Source organism: Panthera onca, chromosome C1 (assembly GCF_046562875.1).
Source record: "Panthera onca isolate mPanOnc1 chromosome C1, mPanOnc1 haplotype 2, whole genome shotgun sequence".
Classification (NCBI taxonomy): domain Eukaryota; kingdom Metazoa; phylum Chordata; class Mammalia; order Carnivora; family Felidae; genus Panthera; species Panthera onca.
The window spans coordinates 38,839,667-38,864,586 of NC_138346.1; the positions used below are offsets into that span (position 1 = coordinate 38,839,667).

Genomic DNA, 24,920 nt, shown 5'->3' on the forward strand with positions numbered 1-24,920 from the left:
TTTTATGATAAACCATGCCGCTATTTAAAACTTGTAAGGCTTTTTGAGATTCTCAGAAGAAATATAAGGCATAGATCACAAAGAACAGTTTTATCTCTTGCAATAGGATTTCCTGTTCAAAAAATGATGTTAATTTGAAAAGCTGATACCTCCAAAAGAGCATTCTATTAGGTGGGTAATCATCATCATATTGCCAGCTGCTGTGTATACCCTTCTCTTAAGAATGAAAAAGTAAAAATCCACTTTGTTGTGTACAAGTGCCTTGCGTGTTTTATAAAATCCACATAAAATGGTCAGTGGTTGGAGGAGAGGCTCCTGTATTTATAAGACAAATAAGTTCACTGTCACCCCTGAAGAAACTTGAAGATATGATTCTCAGGGGAGTTTGATGCCTTGGATGAAAATGGAATCATTATTTTTCAACTTCCCCTGCTCACGTCATTGACTCCCACCTGCAGCCGGTCCATTGGTTATAAGTAGCCATAAATGGCCTTGCAGATTGTAAGCAGGGTAGCCAACCAGGACCAGCAAAGCCAAACTCCTGGTAAGCTTTATTAGCCCTTTCTGTGTATTTCATTTCCATTTCACATTTTGGAGTCAGAGACAATCCATACTTATGCTGATGTGGTGTGAGTCTGTCTCAGATGTGTATATAAGGTGCATTTCTCAGTTTTTGGTATATCTTTTCTTTTTTCTCCTCCTCCTCCTCCTCCTCCTCCTCCTCCTCCTCCTCCTCCTCCTTTGTTTATTGAGACTGCTATCTTAATACATATGTATGCTTTTTTTTTTTTTTTAAGACTTGCACTTTCTTTGGAGACAACAAAGTGCATTTTTTTCGAAGATGAAAAAGCGTACTCAGACTTTCTGGGTTGTATTCATAATTGGTTTGCTCATCACTGTATAATGTTATCATCATAGACTCCTTTAAGCTAATAAACTGGATTTGGGGGTCTTCATTTGCAAATAAACATGGGGAAAAAGAGGGCTGCAAAATTCAGGTGTACCAATATACTATTTTTTCCTCCCTGTCTCTCTTTAAAAATGTTTCCTCTTTCTCTTTTTACTTTTGCCCTCCCTTCTCTCCTCCTCCCTCTTCCTTCACCTTCCTCCTACCCCTCCAACTCCTCCTTCTTCTTTTCTTTCCCTCTTTTCTCTCAGACCATTGATATCTCCCGATCCTGCCTTCCACTCAGCTTCGTTCCACCATGCCCAAAGCACTCCTGCTGCTGTGTGTTGTCCTGGTGCTACTTGGGCTTGTGCCTGGAGACACAGTGAGAAACGGAGAGAAATGGAAGCCGCTCAACAATCCCCAGAACAGAGAGCTGGTAAGAGCATACCCTGGGGCATGCTGGGCTGCAGGGTGAAATTGGCACCTCTCTGGATTTATGCACACTGCACTTTGTTGGAGCACGGTGGTGAGGAGGCTACCAAGTGCCAAGGCAATTCCTGCCGAGAAATCTGGTCAAGGGCTTTGCTAGCCTAGTAGCTGGTATCCTATTGTTCTTCTGCCCAATTTATATCTGTCCTGTAAGGAGAAGCAAATTTATATATAGAAATGATTTTATGTACACACGACACCTTACATTTGTAAATGATCGTACATACACATTGACTTTATAGCCTGTATTTCTCACACATATACAAAATCAAGAGTATCGTGGGGAATTGATTTTTGCATAGCTCAGACTGAACTGATAATAAAATCAATTCTCATATGACCAACACGTGCAAAGCTCAATTACAAAAACTGAAAGTTGACCTGCATTCTTTTCAATTTACCAAGCATTCTTTTCTTTATTTTTTTTTTAAGATTTATTTTTAAGTAATCTCTACACCCATTGTGGGGCTCAATACCACATCCCTGAGACCAAGAGTTGCACGCTCTACCAACTGAGTCAGCCAGGTGCTCCCCAAGCATTATTTTCAAGATAAATCTATCTAGGAAATATAATTCAAAACATCAGTGAAAATTCTCTTTTGAAAATATGCCAAAACAATAAACATGCTGGCATTACTATTTCAAAAACTAGTTTCCCTAAAGAAAATGATGTGAAATATGACAGTATAGGGTTAAAACAACCAAGCAGCCCTTTGCAAGCTTCTATGTATCCATTTTATAAAGGAAAGCTTTTTGAAAAACGCATGCCTGAAAGAATTGGTGCAGAAGACAATGGCCAGGATCTCACCTTCAGAGAGGAGGCCCAGAGCTTGACCACTGTAAAGTTCCATTTAATCTCCGACCTAAGTGGTTCAGAGATGGTTTACAAAGGACCCTCTGACCGTGATGCTATTAAATAATTGATGTTCCTCTCTCAATCTCCACCAAGAATGTTGAATTATCTTGTTTAGGGTTGAAATGTCAAAAACAAGGCAGGGTAGGGGCACCTGGGTGGCTCAGTCAGTTGAGCGTCCAACTTCAGCTCAGGTCATGATCTCACACTCCGTGAGTTCGAGCCCCGCGTCGGGCTCTGTGCTGACAGCTCAGGGACTGGAGCCTGCTTCGGATTCTGTGTCTCCCTCTCTCTCTGCCCCTCCCCTGCTCATGCTCTGTCTCTGTCTCAAAAATACATAGAAACATTTAAAAAAATTAAAAAAAAAACAAAAACAAAAACAAGGCAGGGTAAAGGACAGTGGAGGGGAAGTAGGAGAAGTAGCCAAAGTTTGTACTTGTATTTCTGGATTTTCTACCTCCTGCCTCCTAGATTAGCCCTAAAGTCAATTCACGGAGGAAAAAAGAGGGGGAAAATATCCATCTCTGAGTATTTTTTATATTTAATTTACATACCGCATTGAACACTTTCTTTCTCTCTTCAGTTTTTCAGAACCCTTCAGGCATATCTTAAGGGAAGAGGTCTTGATCTTGGGAGATTTCCGAACACTTTCTCCATGAATGAGAATCCCAGACCCCTCTCTTTCCAATCAGAACTTCTTGCTTCTGCATTTGCAGATTATGAAGAGCAGAAAAACTCCTTTCCTAATTACGTCAAAGGCTGAATGTTTCCTCTGAACACAGGTAAGTTATCCCTTTATTCCCAGGATCTGTCCAATTATAACAACTCAGTCATAAAGAGATTTTGAAAGTATTTATTTGAAAAAATGATTTTATTTCCTCATAGAAATATGTGCTCAGTTCTGATGATACTCATCACCGTTAATATTTGGATTTGGTTCATGTATTTCGCTGTCTGGTTTTAAAAAGAAATGAAAGTTTATAATTTTATAAGCATAGTTTTCTGGGAAGAGATATATTAAAATAGAATGATCACTCTTATTTTTTTAATTTAAAGTAGTCTGTATGCCCAACATGGGGTTTAACTCACAACTCTGAGGTTAAAAGTCACCTGCTGTATGAACTGAACCTTCCAGGTGCCCCTAGAATTATCACTCTTAATAGGATTAGTAAATATAGTGGAATATCACACACTTTTACCTATGTTTTTTGAATACCAGGTCATATAGCTAGTTATGTGGAAATCATATACAAAGAAATAAGGTGGGGCATCTGGGTGTCTCAGTTGGTTAAAAACATCTAACTCTTGATTTCGGCTCGGGTCTTGATCTCACAGTTCATGAGATCGAGCCTGGATTCAAGCTCTGAGCTGTCTGCTTAGATTTTCTCTCTCTCCCTCTCTCTCTCTGCCCCTCCCCTCCCCTCTCAAAATAAATAAATAACTTTAAAAATGTCAAATTGTGCAGTTGGATTTAATAGAAAAGTTTAAAAAAATTGTCTTCTTGGAAAAAAGTAATAAACATATATTTGAGTTTGAACTTCCTCACCTAAAGAAAAAAAAAAGTAAAATATTGTAAAGATGGCACTTTCCTCATGGAAAAAAATTAGAAATTTATTTATGTTTAAAATTTGTGTTTTATTATTCCTTTTTTTTTTTTTTTTTTTTGAGAGAGAGAGAGTGAGAGAGAGAGCACACATGCGCAAGCAAGCAGGAAAGGAGAAGAGAGAGAGAGAGAGTGAGAGAGAGAGGACCTCAAGCAGGCTCACGCCCAGTGTGGAGCATGACAGTGAGATCATGAGCTGAGCCGAAATCAAGAGTTGGTCACTTAACCAACTGAGCCCCCCAGGTGCCCCTGTTCTTATTACTTGAGCATTCCTATCAAATAAATATTTACCATTTAGGAAAAAGAAACAACAAACAGGTATGGTGTACTCCAAGAAAACACAATGTGATTCTAGTCTATTAACTTTTTGTTTGGCTAAATAATAAAGGGAACTGAATCATGATTAAAATCCACTTCCATTCTTCCAATGGGTAGGGATGAAATTGTGAGGAACAATACATACTATTGCTGTACTTTATTGTGTATGGGAAAGCATTTTGATTATTAGTTCCTTTAAATGTGATGATTTTTTAAAATAATGATTGTTATTCTAAATGGAAGATGCAATTTACTATGTGGCATATGTGCTTGAAAGCTCTTACAATGAGAAAATGAAATAGAATGAACGGGAAGACATTATGGAAGGGTTACCTTGACTAATATTCACTCTTGGGCCCTAGGCTATTAAACACTAAAGAATAGTTATTAATATCACAGTATCTGCTTTAGTATGAGACAGAACTGCATGCAATCTGGTTGTGAGCCTTAGTTTCTTCATTTATAAATTGCAGACACTGATCTCTAACTCACAGATACTATAGAGAAAATATCAAATAAATAGTGTCATGTGAGCATGGACTGAGGTAATGTTTAAGGGCAGGAAACAGAGAAAACACCAAGTTGGTAGTATTGTAATGTGATGGGAGTTTTTCAACTTTGTGAGAGAAGTTAAGCTTCTATTAGGAGAATATTTCCCTTTTTTTTTAACGTTTATTTATTTTTGAGACAGAGAGAGACAGAGCATGAACGGGTGAGGGTCAGAAAGAGGGAGACACAGAATCTGAAACAGGCTCCAGGCTCTGAGCTGTCAGCACAGAGCCCGACGCGGGGCTTGAACCCACGGACCGTGAGATCATGACCTGAGCGACCTGAGCCGAAGTCGGCCTCTCAACTGACTGAGCCAGCCAGGCGCCCCAGGAGAATATTTCATAATTACATGCGCTCCTTTCCTAACATCTCTGATTAGAAAAGAAAAACAAAAAGAGTCTTTGTTGAAATATGTTGCTCTTTGGGTCATTGTGTTGCTTGAAGAGTCTTCACTTTCTATTTCATGATAACATTTTCTTGTTCTTTCAGGTGTCTGGCTATTTTAAAACTACAGATCAAGCTTCTCGTCAGAAAAATTCAATCATGGTCATGGCTAAACCTTTTCCTCCTCCACTTTTGTCAATTTATCATGGTTTTATTCTACATTTCCAGATTTACATATAAATGGGTCGAGCTTTGGGACATATGTGACTTATGTGCATATTTTTGGAGTCTTTTTTCCATTCTATAAACCATAAACATCAATGTAGAGCACTGGACATATTTCTAAGAGTTACAAAAATACTGTAGAGTCCAAAGAGATGATGATTCAAATTACCTTTCCTTTAAGCTTGTCTTTCAAGCTTGTGTGCTTATTACCTTTTATCAATAAACATTAAAAAAAAAATTTTTTTTAATGTTTATTTATTTTTGAAGGAGAGAGATACAGAGTATGAGCGAGGGAGGGGAGGAGAGAGAGAGACACAGAATAATGATACAGGAAAAGCAGCTATTCCAAATGAAAATATGAGAGTCAGAATATTTCAGCCTGAGCTGGTGGAGAGAGGAGAATGTCAGTTGGTTGTAAAAAAAGGGACCTGTTTCTACTCCAGGCTCCAGGCTCTGAGCTGTCAGTACGGAGTGCGACTCGGGGCTCGAACTCACGGACCCCACAGACCATGAGACTATGACCTGAACCAAAGTCAGACCTTTAACCGACTGAGCCACCCAGGTGCCCCTATCAATAAACATTTTTTACTGGAAAGGGACTCTGCTCATTTTTAGTATCGTTCATTATATATAATAGAGATTTGGGCTTAAAATTGCTCTTTTTCCTGAAAAGAAGCTGCATTCCCACATTCAGCATATGCCACTGAAAGACCTCACAATGTTTGTTTCACACCAAGGGAGAGGAAGTGATAAATATCCACAGTTAAGTTGAAATGGAAAGCAAAGGCACTGGGGATTCTAGGAGTTGCTAGAGTCTTTAGGAGATGTTCCCTGCCATCGTTCAGAGGTGGACATTGTGTTACACCAAGTATCCCAGCTGCACTCGGCTCTGGTTCTTCTGCACACACAGCTTCTTAAGAAGGGCGAGTGGAAACAGGTGGAGTAGAAACAGGTCCCTTTTTTACAACCAACTGACCTTCTCCTCTCTCCACCAGCTCAGGTTGAAATATTCTGACTCTCATATTTTCATTTGGAATAGCTGCTTTTCCTGTATCATTATGGAGAGCCACATCATTTTCTCTGGGATTCTTGAAAAACGAACATTATACTAGAATGCAAAAACATTGGCATCCTAGGAACATTAGCCTGTACCTTTCACGATAGTCTTCTGTGGCTTTCTTGTGGATGATTGATACTGAATATCAATAATAAAATACTTATGGAAAAATAGATTTCTTCATCTGGTTTAATTTGTCCTGTTTTAACTAGTAATGTGTGTGTGTGTGTGTGTGTGTGTGTGTGTGTGTGTCTTTTCTCTGGAGGGTTGTGAGGTCTTTGGGAGCAGAGATCATATCTAAGTGATTTTTATTTCTCCAGCACCTAGCACAATGCTCTACATGTAGCGAGTGTTTAATATGTGTCGAACTGAAGGTGTGCTATTGTGCTATTATATGGTAATAGAAGCCGCTTCTAGTTTATATCAAGATTATGGGGGTTTTTTTAGCATTTAAACTTTTTAAAGTTTATTTCTTTATTTTGAGAGAGAGAGAACGTGAGCAGAGGAGGGGCAGAGAGAGAGTGTGAGAGAGAATCCCAAGCAAGTTCTGTGCTGTCAGAGCAGAACCCAATGCGGGGCTTGATCTCACGAACCATGAGATTATGACCTGAGCCCAAATCAAGAGTTGGGTGCTTAACTGACTGAGCCAGCCAGCTGCCCCTGTGTTTAACCATTTAAAAGATAGAACTAGGGGCACCTGGGTGGCTCAGTCAGTTAAGCATCTAACTCTTGATTTAGACTCAGGTCATGATCTCAGGGTGGTGAGAACAAGCCCTGTGTTGGGCTGCGCGCTAGGTTTGGAGCCTGCTGAAGGTTCTTTCTCTCTCCCTATACCTCTCCCACTGCCCCCCCCACCCCCATTCACATTCACTCTTTGTCTCACTCACTAAAAAAATAAGTAAAAATAAAAGATATAAGTAATTACTGACAATGAGCTATTCCTCATAAAAAATATTCAAATAAAGGGTAGAGTAGTTAGGAGTGTTGTACCACCCTCTAGTTCCACTCAAGTAGCATTGACTGGTTTTCCTTTCCTTTTACCAGCCCTGTTCTGGGTGTCAGTACTGCCACAAAGGGAATACTTATTAATTTCAGGGCCTTGAAAAGGAAGAGCATCCACACGGACTTTTAACTATGAGCCTGCAAAGTCTCAAGGCAGGAGCATGCATCCTTCTGCTGGAAAACTCACATTGGGAGATAGCTGTTAATGGATGGCCTACACTCCATACTGACTGGAGTTTCTTGGTGGTGATGCCATTGGGGAAGGACAAGTCTCCACTTGTATGACCATTTAGCACACCTGGTCCTCAGACATTGTATGTCAGTCATTTCCCCACCCCTACCCTATTATTTTGACAACCAAAACTTCCCTACACACATTTCTAAAAGCCCACTTGGGAAGTGATTTTTTTCTTGGCTGAGAACCATTGCTAGGTAAACAGCAGAAATGTCATGTTTCTTCCAGTGAAATTCAATGCTTTGCAAGTGATCCAGGCTCTCCGGGGCCCATGGTAATTCTCTACATAGTCCTCTGACAGCCTTTCAACACTGACTCTGCTCCTCTTTGATGAGGCCCACATTCCCAGGCCATGACCTATTGTCCCCTATCCCAGAACTAGGGTAGTCAAGAACTGTTAAGAGGGGTGCCTGGGTGGCTCAGTCGGTTAAGCGTCCGACTTCGGCTCAGGTCATGACCTCACGGTCTGTGACTTCGAGCCCCGCATCGGGCTCTGTGCTGACAGCTCAGAGCCTGGAGCCTGCTTCAGATTCTGTGTCTCCCTCTCTCTCTGACCCTCCCCTGTTCATGCTCTCTCTGTCTCAAAAATAAATAAACATTAAAAAAATTAAAAAAAAAAAAAAAGGACTGTTAAGAGTGTGACTTCTAAGTCACACTTACAAGTGTGACTTGTAAGCCGCACACTATCCTACTACAGTTTCACAGATTCTAATAGACACATGAGACCCCTGGGTCTGAGGCAGCATATTTTATTACTCATGGCACTGCAGGCAGCATGAGTTGTACATCCACATTGGTTCTCCTTATACCCGAAGTATCATGGGAGCCACATGGAGGTGAATCCAAGCACCTGCTGCACATGAGTGGGTTTGTGCTGAGGAACCCCAAACTTAGGATATCCCCACTTTTATATGGGGCTACTAGCAAACATGCCCAATCTTTGCCCCAGATGGAAGCATTATATCTATTGTACTGGCCAGAAAACAAATCTGTCCTCTATCACAGAGAAAGACAGTATGTCTGTCTTTCAAGGTTGTTTGTTCTACAGACATCTTTGGAAATATAGCCCAGATTGAAAGTTGTCAAAAACTTTTGCAGAAAAGTGAGAGAACTATGGAAAAATTGTCTCCCCAAAAGGGTCACATCCCATTGTGGTTCGACCCCTTGAAAAGGAGAAAGGATGGAGTCATCTCCTCCCTGTGTACTCTTAATTCTACTGTCATGGCACCCATTCAATGTTCTGCTTCCTTCAGACATTCCATTTTGATTCCTCAAAAATCAGTCAGAAAGTCTGAAAAGTTTCTTCTTGCTATTTTTATTACCGCTGTAACAATTTCACTTCTTCTCAAAGTAATGCAGATGCCTCTGACTCACCAGGGTACAAATCACTTTCAAGGAAGTGGATAAAAGAAAAACAGAAAGATTACAATTTTAAGATATATTGCTACAATGTGACCTGTAAAACAACTTTCATGTCAACAAGGTGTTCCATAGCAGTGTTAAAAACCAAATTGAAATTTTAAAGTAGATTTTAAAGATTTTATTGGATTTATTCAATGAACGATGAATTGGGCATCATGTAACAAATAGAAAGGAGCTCCAAAGAGCTGTACAAAATGAAAGACTTTGTAGCTAGAAGAAGGTGGGACAAGGAAGTCACCAAGCAGAGAGTGGATTGTTTGTGGCAAGGTCACTTCCCTTTAGGGGACAGCAGAGGTCTATCATGCAGTGAAGTCTATTACCTCACTAGCGCTGACCATGTAATTCCAGATTGACCACTCCTAAGAGAGGTTGAAACTGCAACTAAATTATGTATTAAGTCTTGGTTCCTGATGTAGTTTTTAGCACAAGTGATTTTGGGTCTGTTGTCTCTTTAATAATGGCATAAAAACTATCCTTTTATCTCTTTCTCCTTGTTCCCTATTCTCCCCCAACATGAATGGATAGCTGCACAACTGTTATTCCATATTCCAGTCAGGTGATAGTGAAACAACCTAGTCTAAGCCATCTGGGTCTTAGTAGAGAATTCTCCTTATGAGGTACCATCTTTCTTGCCTTTGACTCCCTTCTTTTCCCCTAGGAGAGTTAGGACCAGAGTTTTGACTTCTTAGATGCAGTTCCCTGCCTGCCTGGAGAAGGCAGGGAGAATTTCCCTACAAGTGATTTTTGTTGAGTTCCTTAATCCAACCTTTCCTACTAGCCCCCATATTTTACACCCAGGTAGAGTCCTGAGGATCCTTCATTATGAGAAAGTGATGATTTCTAGCTGTGAGATTTTTCCCCCTCTTATCTAGAAGTCTTGGGGTCACAGCTGTCATTCTGACATTCTTCTGTTCTTATCCTCATCTAGATTGTAACAAAGAGGTACCAATGGCTAAGTGATAGGCTCCATGTAACCTGTCTCTAACCTTAGCTTTATATCGAGCTTCATTCTCTGTACCTAAACACTCTTGCTCATTTCTAAGGTACTCTCAATTCCACCCAGTTTAATTCATAAACGTGTTTTAAGCACAGATTACTAGAATTCACAAAGATGCATCAGGTAGTACTATTCTCAAGATGTTGACAGTGTGTCTAGAATAGGACAGCAGAGAAATATTTATAACACAAGGTAAAATATAAACCACAGGAGTGTTCAGCAAGTGAAGAATAGTTCCATTGAGGGGAGGCCATATGTCATATTAATTCCAACGCATGGGATTTGGGGTCAGATAGATCAGGGTTCACATCCTGGCTCTGCTACTTATTAGATATAGGACTTTGGCATTAATAATAGCAACATCCTCTGGTGCCTGGGTGGTCAGCTATTAAGCCCAGCTCTTGATCTCAGCTCAGGTAATGATCTCACAGTTTGTGGGATCAACCCCCCCCCCCACCGCCCCCACCGGCAGCAGGGGGAGTCTGCTTGGAATTCTCTCTTCCTTTCTCTCTGCCACTCCCTCATCCCCACCCCGGCACAAGCACGAGTTTGCTCGCTCTCTCTCAAAATAGATAGATAGATAGATAGATAAAAATAAAATGAAAGCAACATCCATTTTTAAGGGTTATTTTGAGCTATGTATGTAATATGCATAAGCCAGTACATGACCTATAGTAAATGGGCAAGAGTGTATAGTAACCACATCAAGCATTTGATTCTAAAAGTTTGACTGTTAAGAAAAGAAAACTTGGGTGGGAGGGATAGGTGGAACGTGAAGTTCCGATAAACTTACTTAAGGACTGAGGAGCCCTAAGGAAAGGGAGAGTTTGAGAATTTGTGGAAGACGGGAAAACTAATGGTGGAGGAGATGAGACTTAGAGCACAAATTGGGAGAGGACTTTAGCTTTCTGTGGCAGGAGAAAAATGGAAAATGAAACATGCACGTGGCAGTGCAGTTGGTTAAATCAAGAAAATAATGCACCAGGGGCGCCTGGGTGGCTCGTTGGTTAAGCGTCTGACTTCGGCTCAGGTCATGATCTCACAGTCTGTGGGTTTGAGCCCCGCATCGGGCTCTGTGCTGACAGCTCAGAGCCTGGAGCCTGCTTCCGATTCTGTGTCTCCCTCTCTCTCTGGCCCTCCCCTGCTCATGTTCTGTCTCTCTCTGTCGCAAAAATAAATAAAAACATTAAAAAAAAAAAAAAAGAAAAAAGAAAATAATGCACCAAAGAAAAGATCAAATTAATTTAAAGAACAAACATTCAGAAAAGGAAGTGGATTAGGAGAATGAAGAATTGAGGGAAACGATCTAGATTAAGGAAAATGTCTTTAAAGCACTTTTTTTTTTTTTTAACTCCCTAATCCTCTTAAACAATAAATTTGAGCCAGGGCAGCAGGCCAAGACCCGAGCGGCCGGCTCCGCCCCTCTCTCGCCTCGAAGGCTGCCGGACCATATGCGCCTGCGGAACCTGACCGCAGCGGCTGCGGCGCAGGCCGGGCCCGTTTCTCAGGAGGACGCCGCGTCGCTTTTCTCGCGCCGGGGGGTTAGGTAAAATCTAGGAAGTCTCGCTTTTTCCGGTTCTCTGTCCTGGTTCTTGTTGCTGCGTATTCGCACCCCGAAGCAGGAATGTCGGGTTTCAGCCCAGAGCTCATCGACTACCTGGAAGGGAAGATCTCCTTTGAGGAGTTCGAAAGGCGGAGAGAAGAGAGAAAAACCCGCGAGAAGAAAGTGAGGCGATGGCCAGGCCAGGATGCCCCTCACTGTCGTGTCGCCCTAATGCAGCTAGATGTGGGGGACCCAGATGACCCCATTCGCTGTGATGGAGCGGGCCGGGACTTCCTAGCAGCTTCTTCCCCTTCTTACCCAAATGCGGGTTCTCACCTCTCATCCATGTGTTAATCTCCTCTTAAGAAATATCTCCCACCAAAAAGCTTGTCTTTGTGGTAACCTCTTCTCTGTCTCTCTTCCCTCCTCCCCCACCCCCCTCCTCCCCCACCCCGTCAGTGTTTCTGATTCTAGTAGTAGTTTTGCCACCGATTCTTTTTGTGTTCGGGTGAGCAACTCACCTCTCTTCTTTAGGCCTCAGTTTATTTTTAAACCGAGGGGTTCGAGCTCCCATTTCTGAGGAGTCTCCCAGTGGTGTGATGTAATCTTCCACAAGAAAGCGAGTTTTCTTTTCCGATAAAATCTTCATTCATATTTTTTGATACTTAGAATATCTGAACTTTACATATCCTCTCACTTATAAGAAGTCCGAGGGAAAACAAATATTGCACTCTTTGAAATTAATTGGTGGATTCGTTCCTAATTCATGCACCTAATAAAGACCCATCTCTTTTCATTTAAAAAGCTAGGATATAATGTGTAGATTCATGAAATAATCCAGATGTAGTAAATTATTTTTTACAAGTGACTGATTCAGACAGTCGTGAGGGATGAGACTATGAAATGCTTTGACAGTATTCACACTTATGTAAAGCTCAAGTTTTATAGAAATAGAAAATGAGGCAAATGCCCTATTCCCATCTGGAGAGAACTAAATCTGCATTATTTTTTGAAATCATTAATTTTCAATCACAGAGTGTTCAGGAAAAAGGAAAGTTATCAGTTGAAGAAAATCCACATGACTCTGAAGTTCCATCATCATCAGGAATTGACTCCAGCAAATCGCAGGACAATGAGGTCAATGAAGGTATGTTAAAATCATTTGCTACTTGCATTGAATGTTACGAGTACCTAATCATTTAATGAAAACATTGTTTTTTTCATTGCAGTGGTATTCTGGATTATCTAGTTTGTCAGTAGCATAATTATAGTGTGTGGCATATAATAGGTGCTCAATAAATATTTGATGAGGTTTTGAATATGGTGATGGTTAGTTTTATGGGTTATTTTTGTGGAAAAGTATTTCAAATTGACATCAGTATTTGGGAGCCTTTGTAGAGTCACTGTTTTTTAAACTGGCTTTGGTTACTAATATTTCCAGACTATACTCCCCCAATGGTAATGATTTATGCTTCTAAACAAAGTAGCTTCGAAACCACTGCATTAGTCATAGGAGATAAGATAAAAAATGCCAGTGTGGAAGTCCAGTTGGCTGCCCCAGATGGGTCTTTACACACAGTATAGATTTCTTGGTATGCTGCCTCTTTCGAGAATCCAGTCCTCAGCTCTGCAAGTGCAGATACCAGATTTGGTTAGTCCCATCTAATTACAGCCATCAGAGTCTAATTGATGAACTAGTTTGCAAATTCATTAATTTCCAGTGATTGACATACCTTCCTCGTGAACAGAATACTGATAATAGTTCATAGTATCCATTTACCCATGACAAGTTATGTGGGATACTGAAATGTCAATTAGAATGTAGCTTTGTGTATAGTATCTGAATGAGAACTAAATTAAACTTTCCAGTTCTAGGGGGTAGAAGTAGAAGCTGGTTCTTTTCCCTGTGAATAACTCTTTTTACACAGAGTTTACATGCAGAAAACCAGCTTTATTCCTGCCTCCTTGTACCAAGTGGAGGTTTCTATTGCTGATCGAAAACTACAAGTAATTTTTGTATGTTAACCTTGTATCCAGGAACCTTGCTTAATTCATGTATTCTGGCAGTATGTATGTATATTCTTTTGGATCTTCTGTGTACATATTCTTACATTTATTTAGGATGTTCACAATTCTTGAAGCTGGTCATTATGACTTTTTAAGAATGATTACTTATTTGTTGTTCAGAATATGTGGGTTTTTAAAAATTTTTGTCCTTCCTCAAACATATTAACTATCTTGTCTATCCAGCATCTTTGGGATTTGACGTATTTCATGTAAGTGAATAAGCTTGCAAGTTTTTTAATACAATTATGTAAAATTATATAAAATGTATGTAAAATTTTAACTGTTTCATTGGAGTTTTTCTAAAATATGTTACATGCCTCTGCTTTAACAGAAAATTGGCCTCAAACTTAAGCATTACATGATCATTTAAGGTTATCATTATGAACTTGCAAAAATTATTGTACTATAGTGGCATCCTCAGATACAAATGAATTATGTCATATTATTTTGTTCCTGAAATGATAATACTGTTTTAATAATAGCATCTATTAAGCTTTTACTGTATCCTGGGCATTATTCTAAGTGCATATATATAAAACCTCACCTCATCCTTAGAGTGAGCCTAAAGCAGACATTATTATTATGGTACTGTATTTATTTATCTACCTATTTATTTAAATGGTACAACCACTATTTATGTATGTTTGTGTGTATGTATGTATGTATATAAGCTCTGTGCTCAGCATGGGGCTTGAACTCCCAACCCCAAGATCAAGAGTTCTTTGGTCTTTCTGACATTATTATTTAAAAAAAAATTTTTTTTTTAATTTTTATTTATTTTTGAGAGAGAGAGAGAGTACAAGTGGGGGAGGAACAGACTAGGGAGACACAGAATCTGAAGTAGGCTCCGGGCTCCGAGGTGTCAGCACAGAGTCCGATGTGAGGCTCGAACTCACGAACCATGAGATCATGACCTGAGCCAAAGTCAGACGCTTAACCGACTGAGCCACCCAAATGCCCCTGTCAGACATTATTATTAACCTCTTTTACAAATGAGGAAACTGACGTTCAGAGAGCTTCAGTAATTTACCCAAGGTTATACAGTTAGTGATAATTGGAGATGAAGTTTGAAATCAGACAGCTTGACTCTGGAGGCCTTATCTTTAATCACTATGCTATGCCACCTGGTGTGTACCATCAGACTTGTTTAGTTTTCAGGTCTGTGTCTTACAGTTCTTTTATTTTTTTTTCCTCTCTGCTTTTAAGTGGTAACTATGTACACTTCTGATTTCCCACTTAATTCTCCTGTACATCTTAATGAGGCCTAAAGGTTGAGTCAGCAGTTCCTACAGAGTAAAATATATGACTTTGTAACAGATTTCTTCTTTGGGTTGTGTTTTGGAATGTTTGTTCTCTACTTTTACTTTCAGAAAATACTGGATTCTTTTTTTTCCCTTTTGACTACCGAGTGTTCTAATGGGTTTTTGTTTGTTTGTTGGCAATCTCCATGTGTCTTTCTTCAGGAGAAACATCAGATGGAGTCAGTAAATCAGTTCACAAGGTCTTTGCTTCCATGCTTGGGGAGAATGAAGATGATGAGGAGGAAGAGGAAGAAGAAGAAGAAGAGGAAGAAGAAACACCTGAGCAACCCACTGCAGGAGATGTGTTTGTATTGGAGATGGTTCTCAATCGTGAAACCAAGAAGATGATGAAAGTAAATAATTTATTTTAGTCTTTATAAACATAATGTAAAAATGTGACATAGTAATCGAAAAAGAAATCTTTAAATGATACGTATATCTGGAAAGAATTCAAACTGTAAAAAAGGAAATATCATGAGACAACTGTTACATTTCTTTTTTTTTTTTCTTTTTATTTATTTTGAGAGAGAGAGAGAGCCTGTAAACATGAGCAGGGAAGGGACAGAAACAGAGGATCCGAAACAGGCCAGCGAGATCATGACCTGAGCTGAAACCAAGAGTCAGACGCTTAACTGACTGAGACACCTACTTTCTTTTTTTTTTTATTTTTTATTTAAAAAAAAATTTTTTTTTCAACGTTTTTTATTTATTTTTGGGACAGAGAGAGACAGAGCATGAACGGGGGAGGGGCAGAGAGAGAGGGAGACACAGAATCAGAAACAGGCTCCAGGCTCCGAGCCATCAGCCCAGAGCCTGACGCGGAGCTCGAACTCACGGACCGCGAGATCGTGACCTGGCTGAAGTCTGACGGTTAACCGACTGCGCCACCCAGGCGCCCCTGAGCCACCTACTTTCTTATGTTTCACCTTAGAGATTTTTTAAAATGTAAAACCTTAATTATTGCGTGTGTCAAAATATGCTATAGTTTTGCTATTAAAAGTTCCATATTATAACTTTTTAACCAACTTTCTTCTGAGTAGATAAATTAGAAGGAAGGAGGATCTTCAGTAGGTTATAAGTTTAGTGGCACATAAATCCATTTTGCAACATCAGGTTCTACATTTGTTATTATTCTAGTTAGTAATTAATAATTCTTGACCACTTTGATTTTTACTTTCTTTATATACTTCACTGTGGTTTGAACTTTCTACTTAGGAAGTTTGTTTTAATTTTCTGAGGTGTTCCTTTTTGGAGAATGTTATAGAATATTTCTTTTTCTTGTTGAGATTAGTTTTAGACTTTTTCCTGAAATATAGACTTTAATATTAATGGGTTAGAATTATAGTCATTTAGTCCTTATTTCTCAATTTAGAATATTGAGAAATTTTAAAGGGAAATTTCAGTTTCATTATGTTCTGCATTTATTAATTTGGTTGGAATTGAAATCTAAGACACTACTGTATTTTAGTCTAAATGTCATTTTTTTTCTATACAGGAGAAAAGACCTCGAAGTAAACTTCCCAGAGCTCTGAGGGGTCTCATGGGTGAAGCCAACATTCGCTTTGCTCGAGGAGAACGGGAGGAGGCGATATTGATGTGCATGGAAATCATAAGACAAGGTGTTTTCTGTAGGGGGGATTATTGACAATAGCAGTTTAATAGTGTGTCTTAAAACAAGTGGAGGAGCACTTCACTGTACTATTTGGAAAAAATATTCAGAAGCTTGGAAATGATTATGATAATAGTGATTTGCCATTTTTCATATTCAGTAGAAATCATTACCAAGAAAATGAAAATCATAGAGTATGACTTAATGAAGTATTAATATTTATTGAACTCTTATAGCCTTTTTTTTATTTTTGTTTGTTTTTTAATGTTTCATTTTGGGGTTTTTAGGCTTTTGGAGCATTAGTGTTTTTTAAATATGACACGTGTTGAAACCACTTAAAAAGTGTTCTTTTTTTTCTTTCATTTTCCAGATTAGGCAGAGCTAGGTTATTTTAATCTACTTTTGGTAAAAGACACAATTTACATATATCATTTTTCATTAAACTGCAAATCTTGGGCTCATTGGAGGATATCTTCAGAAGTGACTCTTTGATTAATTACTTGTATTTGTCATTTTGTTTTCCTGATATGTTGCCAAATGGTGACCTGCGTAGTGGCTTGGGTAATTGTAATACAGTAAACTGTTCATTTATCTTTTCAGTATTTTGGCATTTCATTTTATCTGGGCAAGGGTCCTTTTAGAGGTCTTTGGTTTTTTCTTTGTTAATTTTATTTTTTTCATCATGATAAATGTACTCTTTAATCCCTATACCCTCTTACTCACCCCTATCCCCTGACCCACCTCCTTTCTGGTAACCATCAGTTTGTTCTCTATTAAGAATCTGTCTTTTGGTTTCTCTCTCTCCCTCTTTTTGTCTTTGCTCATTTGTTTTGTTTCTTAAATTCCACATATGAGTGAAATCATATGGTATTTGTCTTTCTCTGACTGACTTATTTCACTTAGCTTTATACTCTCCAGCTCTATCCGTATTGCAGATGGCAAGATTTCATTTTTTTTTATGGCCAAATAATACTCACACACACACACGCACACGCACACGCACACACACACACACCATCTTCTTTATCCATTCATCTATTGATGGACATTTGGGCTGTTTCCATGGTTTGGCCGTTATAAATAATGCTGCTATAAACATTGAGGTGTATGTATCCCTTCAAATTAGTGTTTTTGTATTTTTTGGGTTAATAGTAATACAATTACTGAGTCATAGGGTAGTTCTGTTTTTATTTTATTTTTAAAGTTTATTTATTTATTTTGAGAGAGCAAGTGAGTGGGGGAGGGGCAGAGAGAGAGGGAGAGAGAATTGCAAGCAGGCTCCATGCCTAGTGCAGAGCCTGATGTGGGGTTTGATCCTACAACTGCAAGATCATGACCTCAGCCAATATCAAAGAGTTGGTTGCCCACCTCACTGAGCCACCCAGGTGTCTGCCCCCTCCCCCTTTTTTTTTAATAAGCTCTACACCCTACATTGGACTCATGACTCCGAGATCTGGAGCCACATGCTTTACCAGCTGAGCCAGGCAGGTGCCCTTGGGATTGTTTTCTTGATTTCACTTTCTGCTGCTTCATTATTAGTATATAGGAATGCAACAGATTTTAAAAAAAAATTTTTTTTAACGTTTATTTTTTTTTGAGACAGAGAGAGACAGAGCATGAACGGGGGAGGGTCAGAGAGAGGGAGACACAGAATCGGAAACAGGCTCCAGGCTCTGAGCTGTCAGCACAGAGCCCGACATGGGGCTTGAACTCACAGACCCCGAGATCATGACCTGAACCGAAGTTGGCCGCTTAACCAACTGAGCCACCCAGGTGCCCCGGAATGCAACAGATTGATATACGTTGATTTGTATCCTGTGACTTTACTGAATTCATTTATCAGTTGTAATAGTTTTTTGGTGGAGTCTTCAGGGCTTTCTGTATATAGTATCAAGTCATCTACAAATAGAGTTTTATTTCTTCCTTACCAGTTTGGATGCTTTTTATTTCTTTATATTGTCTAATTACTGTGGCTTGGACTTCCAGTACTATGTCGAATAAAAGTGATGAGAGTGGACATCCTTGTCTTGTTTGTGATCTTAGGGTAAAAGCTCTCAGTTTTTTACCATTGAGTGTGATATTGGTTGTGGGTTTTTCATATAAGGCCCTTATTATGTTGAGGTATGTTCCTTCTAGATCTGCTTTGCAGAGGATTTTTATCATGAGTGGATGTTGTACTTTTTCAAATGCTTTTTCTGCATCTGTTGAAATGATCATGTAGTTTTCATCCTTTCTCTTATTGATGTGATGTATAGTGTTGATTTTTTGTGAAAACTGAGCCACCCTTACATCCTGGGAATATCCCATTTGATTGTATTGTATGATTTTTTAATGTATTGTTGGATTTGGTTTGCTAATATGTTGAGGAGTTTTGCATCTGTATTCATGAGAGATACAAGCCTGTAGTTCTTTTTGTAGTGTCTTTATCTTGTTTTGGTATCAGGGTAATATTGGCCTCATAGAGTGAATTTGGAAGTTTTCCTTCCTCTTATGTTTTTGGAATGGTTTGAGGAGAATAGGTATTAACTCTTCTTTAAATGTTTGCTAGGGGGCACATGGGTGGCTCAGTCGGTTAAGTGTCCAACTCTCGGTTTCGACTTAGGTCATGATCTCACAGTTTGTGAGATCCAGCCCTGCATCAGGCTCTGTGCTGACAGCATGGAACCTGCTTGGGATTCTTTATCTCCCTCTCTCTCTGCCCCTCCCCTGCTGATGTGTGTGCATGCACACTTGCTCTCAAAATAAATAAACATAAAAAAAATAAATGTTTGGTAGAATTTACCTCTGAAGCTGTCTAATCCTGGACTTTTGGTTTTTTGATTACTGCTTCAGTCTCATTACTGCTATTGGTCTGTTCAAAATTTCTATTTCTTCCTGCTTCAGTCTTGGTAGGTTGTATGTTTCTAGGAATTTATCCATTTCTTCTAAGTTGTCTAATTTTTTGACATAAAGGTTTGCATAATCTTCTGTTACAGTTTTTGTATTTCTGTGGTGTTGGTTGTTATTTCTCTCCTTTCATCTGTGACTTTGTTTATTTGGGTCCTCTCACTTTTTTTTTTTTTTCCTTTTCCTTTTTTTGATAATTTTACTAGAGGTTTATCAATTTTGTTGATCTTTTCAAAGAACTTAGCTCCTGGTTTCATTGTTCTGTTCTATTTTTTTTTTAGTTTATCATTTGTTTCTGCTCTAATTTTTTTTTTTAAGGTTTTATTTTTAAGTAGTCTCTGTACCCAGTGTGGCGCGTGAAATCACAATCTGAGATCTAGAGTATTGTATACCCACTGAGCCAGCCAGGTGCCCCTCCACTCTGATCTTTATTATTTCCTTCCTTTTGCCGGGCTTGGGTTTTATTCTTCTTTTTCTAGCTTCTTTAGATATAAGGTTAGGTTGTTTATTTGAAAATTGTCTTGCTTCTTGATGTCCTGTATTGCTATAAACTCACTCTTAGAACCAGTTTTGCTGTGTCCGAAAGATTTTGGATCATTGTGTTTTCATTTGTTCCCGTGTAGTTTTTGATTTCTTCTTTGATTTCTTGGTTGACCCACTTATTGTGTAGTAGCATGTTATTTAGCTTCCATGTATTTGTGCTCTTTCCAGATTTTTTCTTACAGTTGATTTCTAGTTTCATAGTTTTGTGGTCAGTAAAGATGCGTGGTATGACTTCAATTTTTTTTTAATTTGTTGAGACTTTTTCTGTGGCCTAAAATGTGATCTGTTCTAGAGAATGTTCCATGTGCACTTGAAAAGAATGTGTATTCTGCTGTTTTATTATGAATGTATGTGTTAAATCCATCTGGTCCAGTGTGTCATTCAGAACCACTGTTTGTTGATTTTCTGTTTGGATGATCTGTCCATTGTTATAAGTGGACATCACTTACATCCTCTACTACTATTGTATTATTACTGGTTATTTCCTTTATATTTGTTATTAACTGTTTTTATGTATTTGGGTGCTTCCATGGTGAGTGCATAAATATTTACAATTGTTATATCCTCTTGTTGGATTGGCCCCCTTATTATTATATAATATCCTTCTTTGTCTCTTTTTAAAATTTTTTAAAATGTTTTTATTTATTTTGAGACAGAGATAGAGAGTAGTAGGGAAAGGGCAGAGAGAGAGGGAGACCAAATCTCGAGCAGGCTCTGCACTGTCAGTGCAGAGCCCAATGTGGGACGCAAACCCACAAACCATGAGATCATGACATAAGTTGAAATTCAAGAGTTGAATCCTTAACCAACTGAGCCACTCAAGCTCTTGTCTCTTCTTACAGTCTTTTTTTTAAATTAATTTAAATTTAAATTAATTTAATTTAATTTAATTATATATATTTTTTGTAGATTTTATTTTTTTTAAGTAATCTTTACACCAAACGTAGGGCTCATACTTACAACCCCGAGGTCAAGAGTTGCATGCTCTAATGACTGAGCCAGACAGGTACCCCAAACTCTTTGTTTTAAAGTCTGTTGTCTTGCTACCCTGGCTTTCTTTTAACATCCATTTGCACGATAAATGTTTCTCTATCCCTTCACTTTGAATCTGCAGGTGTCTTTCAATCTGAAATGAGTCTTTTGTAGGCAGCATATACATGGGTGTTAATTTTTTATCCATTCTGTCACACTGTCTTTTGATAGTGGCATTTAGTCCATTTACATTCAAAGTAATTATTGATAGATATGTATTACTATTTTGTTACTTGTTTTGTGGTTGTTTCTGCATATTTTCTCTGATCCTTTCTTCTCTTGCTCTTTCATGGTTTGTTGGCTTTTTTTTAATGATATACTTTGATTCCTGTCTCTTTATTTTTTTGCATATGTATTACTGGTTTTTTATGTGTTTGGCATTAGGTTCACATATAAAATCTTTTGCAAATAGCAGTCTATATTAAGTTGATGGTCGCTTAAGCCCATTCTTATCTCCCCTCCATGTTTTAGATACATAGTGTCATATTTCACATCCTTTTATTTTATGAATGCTTTGACTTATTTTTGCAGAAATACTTTTACTTTTGTGTTTTTTACTTTTCATACTTTCATGTAGGGTCTTTCATTTGCATTCAAAGAGTCCCCTTTAATTTTCTTGTAGGGCTGGTCTTAGTGGCGATGAACTCCTTTATTTTTTGTTTGTCTGAGAAACTTTTTATCTCTTCTTCTATTCTGAATGATAGCTTTGTTGGATAGAGTATTCTTGTCTACAGATTTTCCCCTTTTAGCACTTTGAATATATCATGCCACTCTCTTACAGCCTGTAAAATTTCTGCTAAAAAATCTGCTGATAGCCTCATAGGGTTTCCCTTGTGTGTAACTGTCTTCTTTTCTCTTGCTGTTTTTATATTTTTTCCTTATTAGTGCACTTTGCTATTTTAATTACTATGTGTCTTGGTGTGAACCTCCTTATTGAATTTTTGGAGGTATCTCTGTGCCTCCAGGAGCTGGATCTGTTTCCTTCCCCAGATTGGGGAAGTCTTCAGCTGTTATATCTTCAAATAAAATTTCTGCCCCCTTCTCTCTCTTCTTCTGAGATCCTTATAATACACATGTTATTATGTTACTATGTTATGGTTGATGGAGTCATTGAGTTTCCTAATACTTCCCAATTTGCATAATTTTCTTTCCTCTCCTTTGCTCAGCTGGGTTACTTACCATTACTGTGTCTTCTAAGTCATTAATTTGTTCTTCTGCTTTATCCAGCCTGATATTCCATTAAGTGTATTTTAATTTCATTTATTATGTTCTTCATCTGTGATTGATTCTTTTTTAGCTCTGTGTTAAGGGTCTCACTGATGTCTTCCATTCTTTTCTCCAGTGAGTATCTTTATGATCATTACTTTAAATTCTGTATCAAGCATATTTGTATCCATTTTGCTTTGGTCTCTTGCTGTGGTTTGGTTCTATACTTTCATTTGGGAGATACTTCTCTGTCTCTTCATTTTGTCTGACTTTCTGTGTCTGTTTCTTTATGTTAGGAAAATCAGCTACTTCTCTTGCTCTTAACGATAATATCCTTATGAAGAAGAGGTCCTGTAGTGCACTGTAGTCCAGTGTCCCCTGTTCCCCAGGGCCTCGTGCTTCAGGGAGTGTCTCCTATATGTGTCTTGTGTGCTCTGCTGTTGAGTCTTGGCCTCTTTTTCTTTCAGTTCAGTTGTCTGCAGAGGCTCTCTTTGCCTATTGTGGGCATTGTTTGGTCCCCAGCAGAAGTGGATTGCATTTTAACAAGGTGTGCAGTGGTCTGCTTGCAAAATGAGACCTGCCACCACTTGCAGCTGCCGCGTTTGAAGTCCCACACAACTTGCAGGTTGGGAGATGTGGTGTCTGTGGTTTGCACTGATCTTCTGGGGGAAGGGCCTGTAACGGGGACTAAGGCCAGCTTGGCTAGGAAGGGTGGATCTGCCAAAGTACAAGGGGGCAGGGCTTGCTTTAAACAAGTTAGGTAGCGAGTGTTGGTTCCTGCAGGTGGTTGTTGTTTATGCTGGGGGTAGATGGGTAGGGAGATGACGCCTGCTAGCTCCTTTGTTCCTGGAGGGGTCTCCCCGTGATCCCTGTCTCTCTGGGACGTGCTCTGAGATGAACAAATCACTCTCCCTCCCATCTGCCCCTGGTGTCTTTCAAGCTGCTGGTTCTGCATGGTATCTGCATGGCCTGTTTTTTGTGCTATCTAAGGGTAGGGACTTTGCTTGCTAATATCCTCTTGGGTCTCCTAGAGCCATGCTGGTGGATTTTTAAAATTGCAGACTTTAAGTCCCATTGGTTATAAGAACTCAACGAAACTCGGCTCCTCTCGCTTTCAAAGGCAAATATTATGGGGATTACCTCACCATTTGTGGGCTCTCCAGTGTGAAGTTTCCTTCTTTGCACCACTGGCTTCCTTCCTGTTGCAGACGGCCCTCTTTGTCTCCCAGACTGTGTCTTCACACTTCATACCTTCTTCATTGTGACCTCTTCTATACCTTTTATTGTGGTTTTTGTTCTGCCGGTCTTCAGATCGTTTTCTGGATTATTTATGCTGATATCAGTGTTAATCTAGTTGCATCCATAGGATGAAGTGGGGTTAGGGTCCGCCTACTCTACCGTCTTCCCAGCCAACCTTCCTGAAGTCTTGTTAAACATTTCCTGGATTGGAGCACCTGGCTGGTTCAGTTGGTAGAGCATGTAACTCTTGATCTTGGAGTTGTGAGTTTAAGCCCCACATTGGACGTACAGTTTACTTTAAAAATTTCCTGCATTGCTTATTAGGATAACTTGAGGTCACTGCTTTTTCTTTTCTATCTGAGAAACAAGATTAACCACACTTTTTTCTTGAGAATATTTTGTTTGGTTCCTACATTGCAATATTATCTTTTCCTTTATATTAGTTTATAGTTGTTTATTTTTGACAATAACTTTGACTTCAATCCCTTGTGATTTTAGAACTTCATTTCAGAAACATTTCAGAAATGCAGATTAACTATTCATTTTGATATCCTGGATTTAGGTGCAGTTTAGATATCCTCAGTCCATTCATTCCATATGCCTGTGGTTGTTGGATCATGAAGATTCAACACTGATGTGCTTCATGCTCATTGGGATGAATTCACTCAGTTATTAAGCCATGTTTAGCCTTAGCAAAGGGGGATTTTCATAAGGAGCACATGGTGGAGAATAGAGTTTTTCATGAAATGATACCTTCTAAATTCCATCAAGTAGTTTGTATAATTCTGCTAGGGTGTTTAAAAGAGTTTAATTATTACAAGATCATAATTTGAGCCATAGGATTGCATCATCCCATGCTTCTTTCCTCAGTCAGTGGAATTTGTTTTTTTAAATTCATTATAGCTCCTCTGGCTTATGAGCCATTCTCTACTCTGGCCATGATATATGAGGACCAAGGTGACATGGAGAAGTCTCTGCAGTTTGAGTTGATTGCTGCACATTTAAATCCCAGTGACACTGAAGAATGGGTTAGATTGGCAGAAATGTCTCTGGAACAAGATAATATTAAGCAGGCTATTTTTTGCTACACAAAAGGTAATTAAAATGTTTTTCTTATTTTGTTTGATAAAAATGTTACATAATATATTTTTTGATAATTGTACTTGCTACTCTGGGGTGATGTTAGCTGAAATGTATTTATTCCTTATATTCTGTCGTCCCTATATTCTGTCATCCCAGGGTTAAGTATTTGGAGCCTGTCTGCTTTCATGTTTATCAGCAACTTTATAGTGTGAGCTAATATATGGCACAAAAGTTGGTAGAACACTACCTTCAATTTCCTACTGAGATCATTGTTGGTTCTAAGCTGTTCCTTGAGGGTTAACATCACACTAAGTTACCAAATGAAGATTAATGTAGAGATTCAGGTTCTGTCTGGTCTTAGAGTAAACCTAACTGAGAGTTCCTGTGA

At 38.9% G+C, this 24,920-nt stretch overlaps 2 protein-coding genes across 2 annotated transcripts in view; both read left to right on the forward strand.

Annotated features, from left to right (window-relative positions):
* Positions 1 to 793: 793 nt before the first annotated feature.
* CC1H2orf66 (chromosome C1 C2orf66 homolog) lies at positions 794 to 6,514 on the forward strand. The gene is made up of 3 exons (XM_078450588.2): positions 794 to 1,325; positions 2,815 to 3,013; positions 5,191 to 6,514. The coding sequence occupies exons 1-2, from the start codon at positions 1,206 to 1,208 to the stop codon at positions 2,992 to 2,994; spliced, it is 300 nt and encodes a 99-aa protein (XP_078306714.1). The 5' UTR covers positions 794 to 1,205; the 3' UTR covers positions 2,995 to 3,013; positions 5,191 to 6,514.
* Positions 6,515 to 11,558: 5,044 nt separating this feature from the next.
* GTF3C3 (general transcription factor IIIC subunit 3) overlaps positions 11,559 to 24,920 on the forward strand; it is a 38,107-nt gene continuing 24,745 nt past the window's right edge. The window contains exons 1-5 of the mRNA XM_060622752.3: positions 11,559 to 11,749; positions 12,602 to 12,713; positions 15,097 to 15,287; positions 16,430 to 16,553; positions 24,353 to 24,544. Coding sequence (XP_060478735.1) covers positions 11,648 to 11,749; positions 12,602 to 12,713; positions 15,097 to 15,287; positions 16,430 to 16,553; positions 24,353 to 24,544 — 721 coding nt within the window. The 5' untranslated portion in view covers positions 11,559 to 11,647. The remainder of the gene's footprint in view (positions 11,750 to 12,601; positions 12,714 to 15,096; positions 15,288 to 16,429; positions 16,554 to 24,352; positions 24,545 to 24,920) is intronic.

Excerpts from the sequence above, each read along its gene's own strand:
- CC1H2orf66 (XM_078450588.2), top strand. The coding sequence starts at position 1,206 with ATGCCCAAAGCACTCCTGCTGCTGTGTGTTGTCCTGGTGCTACTTGGG. Across the intron at positions 1,326-2,814 it reads ATCCCCAGAACAGAGAGCTG|TTTTTCAGAACCCTTCAGGC; the intron begins GTAAGAGCATAC and ends TTCTCTCTTCAG.